At 56.8% G+C, this 14,634-nt stretch overlaps 2 protein-coding genes across 7 annotated transcripts; one reads left to right on the top strand and one right to left on the bottom strand.

Moving 5' to 3' along the window:
* Positions 1-402: 402 nt before the first annotated feature.
* Positions 403-8,527, bottom strand: PLOD3 (procollagen-lysine,2-oxoglutarate 5-dioxygenase 3). Of its 5 annotated transcripts, none has more exons than XR_003238208.2 (19): positions 7,528-8,527; positions 7,063-7,154; positions 6,789-6,925; positions 6,513-6,676; positions 6,241-6,353; positions 6,036-6,099; positions 5,625-5,722; positions 5,307-5,408; positions 4,994-5,119; positions 4,683-4,804; positions 4,280-4,384; positions 4,059-4,184; positions 3,603-3,744; positions 3,408-3,521; positions 3,136-3,204; positions 2,251-2,355; positions 1,577-1,739; positions 1,172-1,297; positions 403-841 (listed from the first exon to the last, which is right to left on the bottom strand). XR_003238208.2 is itself a non-coding variant. In XM_026019532.2 (19 exons), exons 1-19 carry the CDS (start codon positions 7,637-7,639, stop codon positions 686-688), a joined length of 2,220 nt encoding a protein of 739 aa, XP_025875317.1. In that variant the 5' UTR covers positions 7,640-8,527; the 3' UTR covers positions 403-685. The 5 variants fall into 5 exon arrangements, 3 of the variants coding, with proteins under 3 accessions (XP_025875317.1, XP_072609063.1, XP_025875316.1); XR_012000526.1 differs by having other exon boundaries at positions 1,664-1,739; XM_026019532.2 differs by having other exon boundaries at positions 1,577-1,723.
* A 70-nt stretch (positions 8,528-8,597) lies between these two features.
* Positions 8,598-13,597, top strand: ZNHIT1 (zinc finger HIT-type containing 1). Of its 2 annotated transcripts, XM_026019533.2 has the most exons (5): positions 8,599-8,696; positions 11,886-12,056; positions 12,857-12,936; positions 13,069-13,238; positions 13,342-13,597. In XM_026019533.2, exons 1-5 carry the CDS (start codon positions 8,675-8,677, stop codon positions 13,361-13,363), a joined length of 465 nt encoding a protein of 154 aa, XP_025875318.1. In that variant the 5' UTR covers positions 8,599-8,674; the 3' UTR covers positions 13,364-13,597. The 2 variants fall into 2 exon arrangements, with proteins under 2 accessions (XP_072609066.1, XP_025875318.1); XM_072752965.1 differs by lacking the exon at positions 13,069-13,238 and having other exon boundaries at positions 8,598-8,696.
* Positions 13,598-14,634: the final 1,037 nt, after the last annotated feature.

Below are 14,634 nucleotides of genomic sequence, written 5' to 3'. Positions count from 1 at the left end.
GAGTCCTAGAAGCCTCCTGTGTCCCCTTAGAACACATGCTTCCAGGGGGCCTTCCTTCCCTTTGCACTGGCCCCAGAGCCCCGCACAGGGCTCTGACATCCCACAGATGCCCTCAAGTGACAAGAGAGTCAGGGAGAAGAGGCTGAGTCTGGTGGGAGAGTGGGGGTAGGCTTCCACCTAAATCTAGGTGAAGTCCTTGGGGCCTGGCCCTTCTCAGGCTCCCCATGCTACCCCTACCTCCAGAAATGGGACCCAGGGAAGCTTCCAAGTTCCCACACTGCTCTACCATCTGCTTCTGCCTTCTCCCCTCTGTTCTTTTTCTGTGGGGTAACTCCCTCCGCTCTGGTGGCAGGAGGGATTCAGGCTCAGTGGGGAGGTGAAAGACATACACAGACTCAAGAGTTACAAATCCTCCTTTATGGGAGGGAGGCTGAGAAACAATAATTTATTGTATGGGGAGCCCCCAGAAGCCTTCTCCCCAGGAACCTTTGGGGACCATGGGGAGGGGCATGGGGGCTCCAGGAGCTTCCTGAGAGGGCCGTGTGTTGGGGTGGGGAGGCGACACATTCAGTCCCAGGCACACTGAACATCTGCTCAGGAAGGGAGGCGCCAGACAGACCCCCTTCCAAGGAGGGGGGTGCAGGAAGGCACAGCGGCAGCAAAGGTTTGACAGAGTGGTTGAGTGTCAGGGGTCGACAAAGGACACCATGATGTAGCGAGTGCCCCGAGTAGTGGGCAGCCCCTCGTGGTAGTGGGTGAGACGGCCAGGGTGCAGGAGCCCCCAGCCCTTCCGTGGGGATGAGACTATGCAGTCATAGCGCAAGAAGCGACAGCCACCTCCCTGGAAGAGACGGAGGAATGGAAGTGGGCAAATCAGTAGATGGGGGGCGGGGGGCACAGGGGGGTGAGAGGCTGGATGGGGGGCTTGGGGTGTCAGCATACAAGAGAGGCACTGGGGTGGGCTGGGGTGGGGGGTGGTGGCAAGGCACATAGCCTGAAAGAGGTCAGGGAGGTGGTGCAGGCGAAGTAACTGGAACCAAGAAGAGGACAGGCCAGGGGCAGGTGCCTGAGGTGTGTAGGGGTTGTCAGGAGGCCAAGGGCTCAAGTGTGTATGTGCGTGTGTGGAGAGGCCCTGCTGGTGCCCTGACGGGGGAGGGCACTCGGGGCTCACCTCATAATCCAGGCCCTTGTGGTTGAGGGCCACGTTGAGAGTGAAGGTAGATGAGTCGTGATGGGGCCGCAAAGAGGGCTGCTCATCTGGCCGGTAGCGGACTACAAAGTTCATCACTGCCCGGGTCTGTGGGGGGCACGAGAGAAGAGGTGGGAGGGATGGCCGTGAGGTCACAGGGTGGGCAGGGGCGCTTCTGAGGAAGTGAAGCCTCAACCCAGTGGGAGGAGGGGAGGAGGGCTGCAGAGATCTTGGCCCTTCGGGGGTATCCTGCGAACTCCCCGGGGGGCTGCCGTCCTGGGGTATCCCTTCCCTCAGGACTCCGGATGCTACAGGAGCTGAAGGGGCACCATGTGCAGACTTCCAGCCAGGACTGGGGTGTGGGAGGAGGCAGGGGTGGCAGCCCACCTTGGTGTGGTAGCCTGGGAACAGGCTCTCTGTCATGGGGCCCACGTACGTCCTCAATAGCTGCAGCCACTGGTCTTCATAGCCCACCTGCTTCATATGGATGTCCACAGTAGGCACATTCTCGTAGCCTCCAGCCAGCCTTGAGTCCTGTGGGCAGTGGGCACTGAGCCCAAATAGGGCCATGCCAGCCGCTCCCCCCTGCTCTGAGGCCCGAAAGCTTGTGTGACGTGCATTTAGGAGCCTCGACCACTCTACCTGACTCTCTCTAACTCGCCCTGAAGATGGTACCTCTTCTGGGAAGCCCCTTGGTCACCCCCCACATCCAGGCCAAGGGCCCCTCCTGTGACTCCTAGAGCATCTGGGCTGCCCATCACAACCTTCAGGAGTAGGGCTCCTGCTATTGCCTATAGCAGGTGAGGTGCAGGAAGGAGGGCAGGGCTCAAGCAGGTGCTCAGTACACCAGAGCGCCCAGTTCACTGGTGGGCGTCGCAGACCTGCCTGCCTGGTAAGGAGTTTCTGAATGAATGCATGCATGCAGTTGTGCCCCCTCTGGGTCCCCAGCACTCTGGGGGCCCCACCCTGCTCCGACTCTCATGATTCCATTTCCCTTCATCACAGCTGCACCTTCCTTGCCCCAGGGGGTGGGGAGTCCTCCCTGCCCCAGCCCCTCTCACCTCATGCCGGCCTCCTGACCACTGGCCATAGTGCTCCATTTCCTCCACCAGTTCGTCACACATCTGGTCGGACAGCAGGGGGAACCAGTACACATCTGGGCACGGCTGAGGACAGACAGGGCAAGAACAGGGCCAGGGGAGATTCTTGCAGACCTCTTGGGGAGCAAAGCAGCCAACCGACGGGAGTAAAGGCAGGGAGCAGGGATGCCTGGGTGGCTCAGCAGTTGAGTGTCTGCCTTCAGCTCAGGTCGTGATCCCGGGGTTCCGGGATTGAGTCCCACATTGGGCTCCCCACAGGAATCCTGCTTCTTTCTCTGCCTATGTCTCTGCCTCTCTCTCTTTCTATGTCTCTCATAAATAAAATAAAATAAAATAAGATAAAATAAATAAAATAACAAAATAAAATAACAAAATAAAATAATAAATAAATAAAATATTAAATAAGTAAGTAAGCAAATAAAATAAATAAATAAATAAATAAATAAATAAATAAATAAATAAATAAGCAAGCAAGCAAGCAAGCAAGCAGGGAACAGAAAAGGAAGCCAGGAGATGGGAGAAGCTCGGGGATTGGGACTCTGAGCATGGGGGCTAGCCAGGAAAGGTTGGGCCATGGAAGGCAGGTGTGGCACCGGAAAAAGTACAAATGGCAGATGGCTGCTGGGGCTTTACAAAACTGTCATGCCACCCATAATACCAATAGGCCCAACAACAAGAGAGGATTGCTCTGATCAGTGGCAGGGTGGGGAGCCGAAGGCCTATCTGCTGGGCCTCCACCTTTATCTGCCTGAGCAGAAAACCCTCAGACACCCAAGAGAAGTCGGTTTGAAAATGACTAATCCAGGCAGGGGACTCAGGGGGTCAGGGGTCCTACATGGGGCTCACCTGTTCCACGAGCCCCTCCCCTTCAAGGGCCCGGCTGTAGTTCTCATGAATGTACTGCTCCTTCCAATCCTGGGGGAGAGGGAGGGGTACACACCTCCATGGGTGCCCTCTTCACTCCCTCAGCTCCCACTCAGGAAGCCCCAGTACCACAACCACCTCTCCCCACACAGTTGCTGAACTTGGGAGCAAGCGCTTGTACATGTGTGCAGATGCCTGCATCCTCCCAGAGTGGAGGGCATGTCCCGTTCTCTGAGCAAGCAGTTGGCTCTCACCAGGGGGTTGTCGAAGATCTGCCAGAGGTCCGGGTGCAGATGGTCTGTGTCATACCGGGAAGTGGCCAGGAGGCGGCCAAACTCATGCTGATTACTAAGGTGGAGGAAGATGCCCTGGGGTGGAGGGGAGGGTGTGAGGAGACATGGATGGCTGCTTCTCTGCACCCCAGCTTTAGGCGCCCAGGCACCACTCACCTTATCCCGCAGGCTCTTACAGAAGGCCATGTCTGGGTCTGTGTCACTGCCTGAGAACACCTCCCTCTGGGGCAGCTCTGTCCTTAGGGTCTCACCACGGATCACGTATGCCTGGGATATATAGGGCACATTCCACACGCCCCTGGAGGCACCCACGCTGGGGTCAGATCAGTGGGTGGCCCTCTCCCCCAAATTCTGCCCGGTTCAACCCAGGAACCCCTTCCTTCAGGCCACCCCACCCTCCAGGGCAAAAGGTCCAGTCGCTTCCCTGCTAAGCACTGCTAGTCACAACACCTCTGTCTGCTCCATAGTCAGCCCCAACTCTGCAGGGGTGGCACTTCTGACTGGTGGCCACTCTGGACCCCCGAGAGCAGGGAAACAGGGGAGCATGCAGGTGTTTATGGTCTCCTCCCCCAGGCCAGACAAAAGGGGTTGCAGCCCTCTGGCAGGACTCACACTCGCTTCCGCTGTACCAGCTCCACATAGTCCTCCGAGCGAGCGTAGTACTCATCGGGGCTCAGGGCTCCCCAGAAGTTGGACCACAGCTTCCCGTGGCGGGACAGCATGGGCGCTATCACCTTCCTGTGGACAGGCAGAGGTGAGCCCTGGGCCCGGGAAGGAGGTGGAGGCTCCCAGGAGACTATTTGGGGGCCCTCGGGCTGAGCGGGGCAAGTGACCTGTTCTCTTCAATGAGGATGCGCAGTGTCTGCGGGTTGGTGATGACGGCATCAGCGTCCAGGCTGAAGTAGAATTCACACTCTGGGTCCTGCCGACAACTGTCCCTGGAGGTGATAGATCAACGAACACTTGAGCTGAAACGGGAGCAGGTGGGGGAAGGAAGGGACTGTGTGGTAAGTGGAAGAACTCCCCCACCTGTCGAGGAGAGCAAGAAAGTGGGTAGAAGCACCAGCAAGAGGAGAAGAGGAAGGCTGGGAGTGCTGGGGGGTGCTGTGCTTGCTTCCCCAGGACCCCAGGTTCTCCTGGCTGGGAGGGCGCCCCTGTGGAGGCCGAGCATAGGCTCCATGCTGCACGGAGCACCCCTTCACCCTTGCCCATCCTCCCCACCCAGTGCTCACTCACATGGCCATGTCCCTGGCCTCGCCTGGTGTCAGGGCCTCCTCTGGTCCCACCAGCTTCACAGCTGAGAAGTGGTCCTGGAGCTGGGGCCAGGAGTCTGCGATGTGGGGCTCATGGTACACCTCCTGGAGATGGGAGAGAGGGGTTAGAGAGGGTAAGAAAAATGGTGCCTGAGGGACAGGAAGGGGAAGGAGGTGGATGGGAAGGATGTAAGGAAGGAGTCTGGGTGGGGGTGGGGGGTGGGAGTTCCAGACCAGGTAGGGGCAGAGTTCCTTGGGAGGGTGTACAAGGGAGAGGCTGTCAGAGTGTCTCACGTTGTTATGCAGGAACAGGGTGACCCTGTCAGGGGGGTAGTCCAGGAGCAGCAGCCGCTGCAGGAAGCGGGGCAGGAATGGGGTAGGTTGTTCTACAAACACAGCCAGAAGCACCCGGGGGGGAGGCTGGAAGATACAACATGACGACATGATCGGGCTCAGAGGAGCCCAGGCCCCCAGACCAGTGTGTCCTCTACCACCCTGGCAGGTTGGGAATCCCCAGGAGCTCCCCACGCACTGGCTGCCCAGCAGGCTCTCCCTGTGCCCTCTGCCTTGATGCCTGGTCCTGCAGCACCCTGGCACCCCTCCTCACCTGCCCCCCCGGGAGTGTCCTCCGGTCCCGGCCACAGAACCCACAGCCTCCCTGAGGAGTCCAGCCATTAGGAACATAGTTTCCCAAGTAATTCAGCTGGAGCTGTTGGGAGAGGCAGTAAGAGGTAGAAGCCAAGGAGTCCAGCAGCAGAGGTGAGGGAGGTCAGGTGGACAGGCAGGGGACAGGGCAGGAAGGGGAGAGATGGACACTTAGCACCTCTCCCAGCACCTCTGCTGCTGGTGGGGTTAGGGAGGACGGGCTTGGAAGGGCTAGAGGTAGGCAGGGGGCAAGGGTGGAGGGTATAAGCCATTGGAGCACCTTAGTAGGACCATTCCCGTGGACCACAACAGGAAGTGTGTCGTAGGCCACATTCCGGATCCGCACACGATTCCGATCAAACTTTAAAACCACCTCATCTGGGGAAGAAAGGCCCTGCTTTACACTCCTTTCCTCTCAAAGCTGCCAAGCAATGATGCTTCTAAGTATGGGATGCGGTTGGGTGGGGGAACCTGGGAGGGCTTCTCTAGAGGATGAAGGACTGTGGCTCTAGGGTAGGGTTCTGTCTCTCTCCCGAGAGTTCTGACCAGGCTCTGGCCACCCTGGGGGGAGTTCCTGGGTAAGTCACCAGTCCCTCAGAGAGGCACTTTCCTCCCTGTAACAGGTGGTAAGCCCAGACCTTCCCTTTGAAGGGTTAAATAAAATGACAGAAGTAGAGCCCTTTGTTCTCACCTAAAGCCCCATTGAGGTTCTGAAAGATCCGAGATTTATGATCCAGATTGAGGCTGAGTTTTTCCTAGATGGGATGAGATGGGGCAGGTCACTATGGAGGGAGGTAGGCCAGCACTTACCACTCCTTTTACATTCTCCCAAAAGCCCTACCCTCTCCTCTCCCCTTCAGCTCGAGGCTGGACAGCCCCCCTCCAGCCTTCCCTACCCTCAGCCCTGGGTCCAGGTAGAGCCGAGTATAGAACAGCTGGTCGTCATCGTCATCCTTGTACTTCCACTGGCGGACCACTTTGTGGATGGTGGGGGCAAAGCCAATGAATCCTGCAGGGGATGGGTGGGCAGGTGCTGACTCCAGGATTCTCAAGGCCCCAGGGCCCAGTCCCACTCCCTCTCTGGCCCTCAGCACCTGGAATGCTCTATATGCCCCTCTATATGCCCCACCACCTCTTTTCCCTCTGCCTCGGGTGCTCTGCCACTCACCACCAGAGTTGAGGAAGCGCTTCCCTGTGCCCACCTCAGGGTACTGCTCGGCCAGCCCCCACTCGGGCCAGCAGAAGCCCTCAGCGGAGAAGAGCAGGCGACTGCCACTCTGAACGAACTTCTTCAGCAGCTCTGCGGGGCTGCCAGCCAGAATCACATCGTAGCTGGGCGAGGAAGAGGGCACGACAGGACAGCAGGAACCTCAGTATCCTGACCCCCGCCCTCTGCCTCCTGCCTGCCCCTTCCTCCCCTCCCCTTCAGCAGCCCCTTCTTCACCTGTCCACGAACATGATGACCATATCCTCCCGGTCTGCATATTTCTCCATCTCCTTCTTTAGCCACCTGACCTTCTGTCCTCCACCAACCGTTCGGGCCACATCACCCCCTCGCCACTCCTCTCCCAGGCCCAGGGTCTGTGGGGGAGACCCGCCATGCCAGGGAGGGGCTCAGTCGGCCAGCTGGGTCCTCCCGACCAGGCTCACCGTGGGGCCCCGGACATCCAGTCCTCTGCCCACCCCTGGGGTGGGGGGAAGGAGGGCATTCCTCTCACCCGCACAGTGTAGTTGAAGAACTCCGCCGACCACAGGAAACGCCGGTATCCTTCGGTTTCGGCTGTGGCCACCGTGATCACCAGCAGCTTCTCTGTCACCAGCCGGAATTGGTGCTCAGAACCCACTCACCCAGCTCACCGCCCACCCCCTTCGCCTCCCTACGACTCTGCTCCAGTCCTTCGCTTTTTTCCAATTCCTTCTTAAACTCGGCCCAACCAGGGGAACTTGGGCCCCAGCTGAGAGCGGATGGGAATGACACCCAGGAATTCGGGGTCCGTTCACGTGGGGAGGCTGGAAATCCCGGCTCAGGGTGGGGAGTGGGCGAGGGGCCGCGGGATTGGCCGAGTGGAGGGCGCAGGGCGTGGAAGAGGCCGGCACCCCCTCCAGACCTCGACCCCCACCCCGGCCCCGCGGGCGGGCACGCAGACTTGGCACCACCCACTCGGCGTTCCCGGGGCTCTCACCTGGGTTGACCGGGTCGCCGCCCCGGGGACGGTCGGAGGCCGAGGTAGGCGGCGGCGGCAGCAGCAGTAGGAGCCCCAGGAGGAGCCGGAGTCCGGGGCCGGAGGAGGCCATGGCGGGGAGCCGGCGCAGACGGCACACAGGCCCGCGGGGCGCTGGGGCTGTGCGCGCGGATCCCAACTCTGGGGAGGGGTTCTGGGCAGCGCGGCCGGGGCCGCAGGGCGGCCAGCCCCGAGGAGGAGCGGGGCTTGGGCGCCGCCCTGGAAAAAAAGGCGTAGCCCGAGGCTACTGAAAACTCGAGAGCCGGCGCCGCAGACAAGGCTCGGATTGTCCCCGGGCGTGAGCGCGCCGGCTGCGCGGAGCCCGCGGAGGGGGTGCCCGGCGGGAGGCGGCGGAGGGGCGGCGGCTCGGGCCGGCTATCCCGAGCCGAGGACTCTGGCCAGAGCCAGCCGGGCCCAGCGCCGCCTGACACGCGAGGAAGCTGAAATCCGGAGAGGGGAAGTGACCCCCTGCAGGCCGGGCGGGATGCGGAGGCGGGTCTTTGCCACAGCCCTGCCCGGAGCGGCGGAACGGAAGGCGGGGAGAGCACGGCGGTGCGGGGGGGGGGGGGGGGGGGGCGCGGGGAGCGGGGACGAGTGCAGGAGCGGGCGGCCAGAGGGGCGAAGGCCGAGGAGTCTGCGGCCCCAGCGGCGCTGGGGGGCGAGGTTTCCGCAGACGGTCCCCGGGGCCTCTCGGCTTGCCCACTCGAGCCTGCCCACTTTCTTTGAAGTCCAGCCCCTCGCCTCAGCCGCCCCGGGGAGAAGCTCCAGGGGCAGCCTTTGTGATGATGGCATCTTCAGAAGGACGAAAGGAAAATGACATTTCTCAAAGGACCACCGGCACCACCTCTTTAAGGTGATCCATTTCAAGGGGTCCCACAAAATACACAACCACACTCAGGCCGGAAGTGGTTTTGCCCCTATAAAATATGGCGGAAAGCTTTCTCGTCTCCTAGGCAACACCACGTAACGCGTGGGCGCAGCGGCATGCCCTCTGGATCGTTCTGCGCACGCGCAAACAGCACGCGCTACCGGAAGTGATGCCATCCCCTTCCACGGGATAGTGTAGCGCGCGTGCGCAGTAAGCTCTTCCGTCAGGTGTGTTGTGGAAATGGTGGAGAAGAAAACTTCGGGTATGTGAGCCCCCGGCGGTTGGCCTCCTACCTCTTCCCAGACCGTGGCCTCTGATGTTCGCACTCGTTATTAGTCTCAAAGCCCTTCCCCGGTCCTCGGGTCCTGGCGTCGGGGTGGCCCCTCAGACCTGGCATGCTCCGTGCCAGTGCCGGGGATGGAAAGAGGAAAAAGTTCTCTATCATCGTCGAGGAGCTGGCTCTCGGGGACGGGGACAGACGTGCAGGCCCACCGCTGCATTTCAGGGCGATATGTGCGGCGGCAGAGGGGTGCACAGCTTCCTGGGCGCGGGGAGGAGTGGCACCTAACCCTGCTCCTGGGACGGAGGGGACCGGGAAGGCTTGGAGGGAGAAAAAAGCTTGAGCTGAATCCTAAAAGTCGAGTCACGGTTTCGCTCAGTACGGGCGCGCGGAGACTCATTCCCGGCAGCGTGAACCTCCAGTGCAAAGGCAGGAAAGCGAGAAAAAGCAAGTCGCTCAGGAAGCCAAGTGCACATTTGGGGGCTTGCGGGGGAATAGTGAGCGTCTCGAGGCTGCGGAAAGGTGCACTTGAAGGGCATTCTGTACACCGCTGGAGAGTTTGAATTCTATGGAGAGGGCAGTGGAGAACCATCAACAGGTCCTTTTAAGGCAAAGGCGTGACCGAAACAGATTTATCTTTTATTTTATATTCTTAAAAGATTTTGTTTATTTATTCATGAGAGACACAGAGAGAAGCAGAGACACAGGCAGAGGGAGAAGCAGGCTCCATGCACCGGGAGCCCGACGTGGGATTCGATCCGGGGTCTCCAGGATCGCGCCCTGGGCCAAAGGCAGGCGCTAAACCTCTGCTCCACCCAGGGATCCCGTGGCTACCTTATTGTACCGGGCAGGTGTAGAGGCTGGAAGGCCAGTTAGGGAGCGATGGCGTTGTAGACACAAAGAGGTATGTGGGTGGAACACCCTGCCAGATTGACTGCAGTCGATCCAATCATGTCAGTCCTTTCTTAAAACTCTTTGCCAGATTTCCATTATTCACACTGTAAATCCCCAAATCCGGGGATCTTTGGGTGGCTCAGCGGTTTGGTGCTTGCCTTCCGCACAGTGCATGACCCTGGAGCCGGCAAATTGAGTCCCACCTTGGGCTCCCTGCATGGAGCCTGCTTCTCCCTCTGCCTGTGTCTCTGCCTCTCTCTCTCTCTCTCTCTCTGTGTGTGTGTGTCTCATGAATAAATAAATAAAATATTTTTTAAAAATGTAAATCCCCAAATCCAAATTCCTTTAGATACTTAAAGGTAAGACTTAATGGTCAGCCTGACTTTATATACGCACAGTACCCCCACCCCCACCCAATATACTTTAGATAGCAGCCCTACTTGAACTTTTTACAATTTATTGAAGGCACCTCCGTCTCCCATCCCATCTCCCTTTCTCTCGTGCTGGTACGAAGACCTGACATACCTTTCCACCTCCCCCAACCAAGCTAACTTCTATTCTTCTAACTTCTATTCTTCTTCTAGGTCAGATCTCAACCTAATCTTTACTCTGGAGAATCTTGACTACCCCAAGGCCAAGTTAGGTGTTTCTGACATGTGCTCTGTCGTACTTTGTACTTCCTTGTGCTAGCATATTCTGTGCTGTACTCTGCTTGTTTGTTTGGTCATTGGCTTTCCCCACCTGACTGTAAGCTCATGTGTTCCCAGAGCCTAGGGCACTGCTGGGCACTTGGAAAAGAGGCAATATGCAGAGATCCAGAGCTGAGCAGTTCTGGGTTTGAATTCTGACCAAGCTATGTGAGCTTTGGACATGCTTCTTAGCCTTTGAACTTAAGTGATCTGGGGATGATAATGATATCTCTCTCTTAAGGTTGATAAAGGGTTAAAGCTCTTATACAAAGTGCTTAGCGTGGGGCCTGTCTTGTAGTATATGCCCAGTAAGCGTTAGCCACTGGTGCTGATGCTATTATTATGGTTACAGGCACTCAATAAATATTTGTTGAGTGAATAAAGAGATATTTAATGTAGAATGATCAGACCCTGATAAAGAGAGAGAGAGATCTGAAATAACTCCTAGGTTTCTTGTTTAGGATGTCTGTGTCGATGGTTCCACTTAAACAGTGCACAGCGGGAGAAGCAGACTTGGATGGGAAGATTCTATTTTGAGCTACAGTATCAGCGGAGCCATCTCTGGCTACTCTTCTAAGCCTCTCATGTGGCCTACTGTCACCCCCCTAAGGAGAGGGCTGTCCCCATCTCTGTCTCAATCTTTTCACTCTTCCTGGGATTTCGAACCCAAACACAGGGCTCTCTCACCCAGATGCAAATGACTCCAAAAGTGGTTCTCTTAATCCTGAACTTTCTCCTTAGCTCCACAACTGTTGGATGTTTAGTCGACTGCAGGAAATCACTTGCTGACCTCACCATTTTAAACCCCTCCAGCCGTTCACTGGGGTCTATTAATTCTACACAAAATATCTCTTTCTTTATTAAACACATATTCACTGAGTGCCTATAACCATAAGGAAAACCTGAAGTCATGTCAAGGAAGCAAATGAGGGGATTCTTTCCACCTGAGGGAAACAGTGGACAGAGTCTCAGGGTGTCATAAAAGGCAGATTGCAGAAATACACAGTGAATTTGGCACCAATTGTGAGTGGTTCGCACTGAATGGGAGTCAGTTTGCTGGAGGTTGAGGAGTAGATGGGAGGGGAAGAAATGAAACATCCCATGGACCCTTCTCTCAAAGATGAGTCACAGGGACATAAGGTCAACGTGAGAGTTTGGCAGGTTTTCCAGTGAAGGGAAAGTACCTGTGGGGTTGCAGATGCAGGAGGGAGGAAAGAACTCCAGTGGAGTCGGGGAGAAGTTGGGGGGGGGGGTGTTGTATCCATTTGGAATGGAGGGAAGGCAGGTGCCCATATAATTATGTTTGAGGGTGGGCTGAAAGATGAGCGTCTCTACATGTGGGTGGCCAGTGTCCTTTCTGCAGGAAATGGGATTGCTGAGTATGAAGGTGAGGACATTAAGGTCCACTGAAGGCTGGAAGCCCAGAGTGTACAATGGTCCCCATCTGCACGGTTTTGTGACTTCTGCCAGCAGTGAGAGGTCTCCAGGAGGCATTTCATTGGTTGGGTCTGGGAATTGGGAAGAAAGGCTGGGGACGCCCCAGCTTCTCTCCTGTGCCCCCACGACTCTCTGGCTCTGCTCCATCCAGTTCGCTCCCAGGATCCTGGACAGCGGCGGGTTCTGGACCGGGCTGCGCGACAGCGCCGCATCAACCGGCAGCTGGAGGCCTTGGAGAATGACAACTTCCAGGACGATCCCCACGCAGGACTCCCCCAGCTTGGCAAAAGGCTGCCTCAGTTTGACGATGATGCAGACACGGGTGAGGCGGGTGGAGGAGGAGGTGGGAGGGGGGAAGGGCGGGGCCGGGCCTGGGGATGCAGGGCAGAGGAAAGGGGAGGAGCCTGCCCCGGGGCATTGGGCTGGGGGTTGGGCAGATGACCCAGGAGCCCCACTGGCTCTGCCAGGGAGGGACTGGCTCCTGTGACTGTGAGCCAGCCTCCCTCTCCTCTCTGCCTCCACTGCCTCTAGCAGATTGAGAATACAGAACATGGAGGTGCTGAGCTCCCAGAGCCCCTCCAGCTGGGACACAAAGCCTTAGGGGAGCTTGCAATGCATGTAGGTGCAGGCTGGAGAAGTGAAGGGAGGGACACACTGGGTAGAGAGAGGCCATCTTGGAACCCAGGGGAGCAGGTGGGCAGGGAGTGGACATGTGGGTGTTGGGAACAATGGCACAGAGAAAGATGGTGTCTTTCTTGGCATGTGCCAAGTAGCTGCAGTTCACTTTTAAACAATACAGGTTTGAACTGTATGGGTCCCCCCTTGTTTGTGGGTTTTTTACAGTCCTGTCCTGTAAAGGTGTTTTCTGTCCCTTATGGTTTTCTTAATCGTTGGTTTTCTCTAGCCTTGTTGGAAGAATACAGCGTGTAATACATACAATGTGTAAAATCTGTGTTAACCACCCTTGTGCTATCAGTAGGCTTCTGGTCAACAGTAGACTATCTGAAGTTGTTTTGTAGGGAGTTGAAAGTTAGACACAGATTTTTTGACTGCGTGGAGGAGGTCGGTGCCCCTAACGCCCTTGGCATTCAAGGGTAAACTGGAATTGCCCATCCTCCGTAGGAAAGAAGAAGAAGAAAACTCGAGGTGATCATTTTAAACTTCGCTTCCGAAAGAACTTTCAGGCCTTGCTGGAGGAGCAGGTGAGGGGGGCTGGCCCAGGGCCTGGGAGGGCCCCACAAGGAGGGAATGAGCCCACAGTGGTCCTTGTCCTGAGCAGGTGTCTGTTATGTGGGTGGGTGAGGAGTTCTGGAGCCCTCCCCTTGTCTCTGCAGAACCTGAGTGTGGCCGAGGGCCCCAACTACCTGACAGCCTGTGCGGGACCCCCCTCCCGGCCCCAGCGCCCCTTCTGTGCTGTCTGCGGCTTCCCCTCCCCGTATACGTGCGTCAGCTGTGGTGCTCGGTACTGCACTGTGCGCTGTCTGGGCACCCACCAGGAGACCAGGTGAACTCAGAACCTTCCCCGGGCCCCTGGGAGACATCGTCTCCCTTACATCTTCTCAGGCCTTCCAGAACCTTGCCTCATCCTGGGCTTCCTCTACCTGCAGGTGCCTGAAGTGGACTGTGTGAGTCTGGGGGTCCCCAGAGGAGAAGGCCTTTCGTGCATCAATCACCCCAGCCTCAGAGAGGGCTTGGCCAAAGGGAGAGGTACTCTCATGGACCAAGAGAGGAGCCGTTCCCACGCCCAATGAAGCTGTGTCCTACGTACCAAGGAAGACCAGTCTTACTCCCAGGGACTGTTTGCAGGGAAGTGGGCTGGGCCCTCAGTGTGCTGTTGTAATAAAAGGTTTCATGCGAGGAGGAGCCTGCCTATTTGGTCACATGTGTTTTGGGGCTGAGGGTCATAGGTCTCCTGTCCTCACTGCCCTGTGGCTTTTCCTTCTATATGTCAGTCACCCCTCCCACTGTCTGCCTGTCTGAGTTCCCTGACCAAGGAAGATTTTGGTCCCATTCACCTACCACACCCATGTCTCTGCATTTCTTGGCTGCTGCTTGATGTCATTTTTTGGCGATTGATTGATTGAGTGCATTTAATTTTGTTTTTTGTTTCTCTAGTTCTTCTGAGTTGATATCATCTGAGGATAGCCAGGACTGGGTGACAGAGAAGTGGAGTGAGCTTTGGGGACAAGGTGCAGAATGCTATTGTGGAGGGAGCCACCCCTGCCTTCGTCCTCTGGAGCTTAACCCAAGGGAGAGGTCATCCCTTGTCCTTGGTGCTGCCAGGCTAAGGAGCAGCTGTTCCAATGAGGCTGTAATGGGCTGTGGTGTGTGAAATTATTAGTAGCAGAGAAAACCCAGAAATTTCTGGGAAGCATGAGGGAATTCATGATATAGAGGCCTCTATTCTAGGTGGGTCTGGGTGCTGTAATTCTTTTTTTTTTTTTTTTTTAAGATTTTATTTATCTGAGAGAGAGCAAGCACAAGTGGGGGTGGGGGACAGAGGGACAGGGAGAAGCAGGCTTCCCGCTGAGCAAGGGACCTGATGTGGGACTCAATGCCAGGACCCTGAGATCATGACCCATGCAAAAGACGCTTAACCGACTGAGCCACCCAGGGGCCCCCAGATGCTGTAATTCTCATGTGGTGGTAAAGCTTCTTAGACCCATGTCTGCTCTAAATTGATTGCAAGTTATGAGCTCATAAGCTCCTTGGAGTTGTTGTCTTGAGAGCCTTACCCCCTTGGAATATAGCAAAGCAGATGCTGAGGAAATATTTGTTGAACAAAATGACCTCAGTAAGATATTAATGGGATCCAGCAAATTTGGTGGTAGGCACCTTCATAGGCTCTTCTCCCCCTTTTGGTACTTTACAACAGTTGGCCCAAATGTTCCCAGTGTCTT

Source organism: Vulpes vulpes, chromosome 3 (assembly GCF_048418805.1).
Source record: "Vulpes vulpes isolate BD-2025 chromosome 3, VulVul3, whole genome shotgun sequence".
In the NCBI taxonomy this organism is placed as follows: Eukaryota; Metazoa; Chordata; class Mammalia; order Carnivora; family Canidae; genus Vulpes; species Vulpes vulpes.
The sequence above is the reverse complement of the archived record's forward strand: the minus strand, read 5'-3'. Positions and strand labels throughout refer to the sequence as shown.

Coding starts and splice junctions, on each gene's coding strand:
- PLOD3 (XM_026019531.2), bottom strand. CDS start 7,639: ATGGCCTCCTCCGGCCCCGGACTCCGGCTCCTCCTGGGGCTCCTACTG. Junction 6,926..7,062: donor TCTTCAACTACACTGTGCGG/GTGAGAGGAATG, acceptor TCTCCCCCACAG/ACCCTGGGCCTGGGAGAGGA. Junction 6,354..6,512: donor GCGCTTCCTCAACTCTGGTG/GTGAGTGGCAGA, acceptor CATCCCCTGCAG/GATTCATTGGCTTTGCCCCC.
- ZNHIT1 (XM_026019533.2), top strand. CDS start 8,675: ATGGTGGAGAAGAAAACTTCGG. Junction 8,697..11,885: donor GGTGGAGAAGAAAACTTCGG/GTATGTGAGCCC, acceptor TGCTCCATCCAG/TTCGCTCCCAGGATCCTGGA. Junction 12,937..13,068: donor AGGCCTTGCTGGAGGAGCAG/GTGAGGGGGGCT, acceptor TTGTCTCTGCAG/AACCTGAGTGTGGCCGAGGG.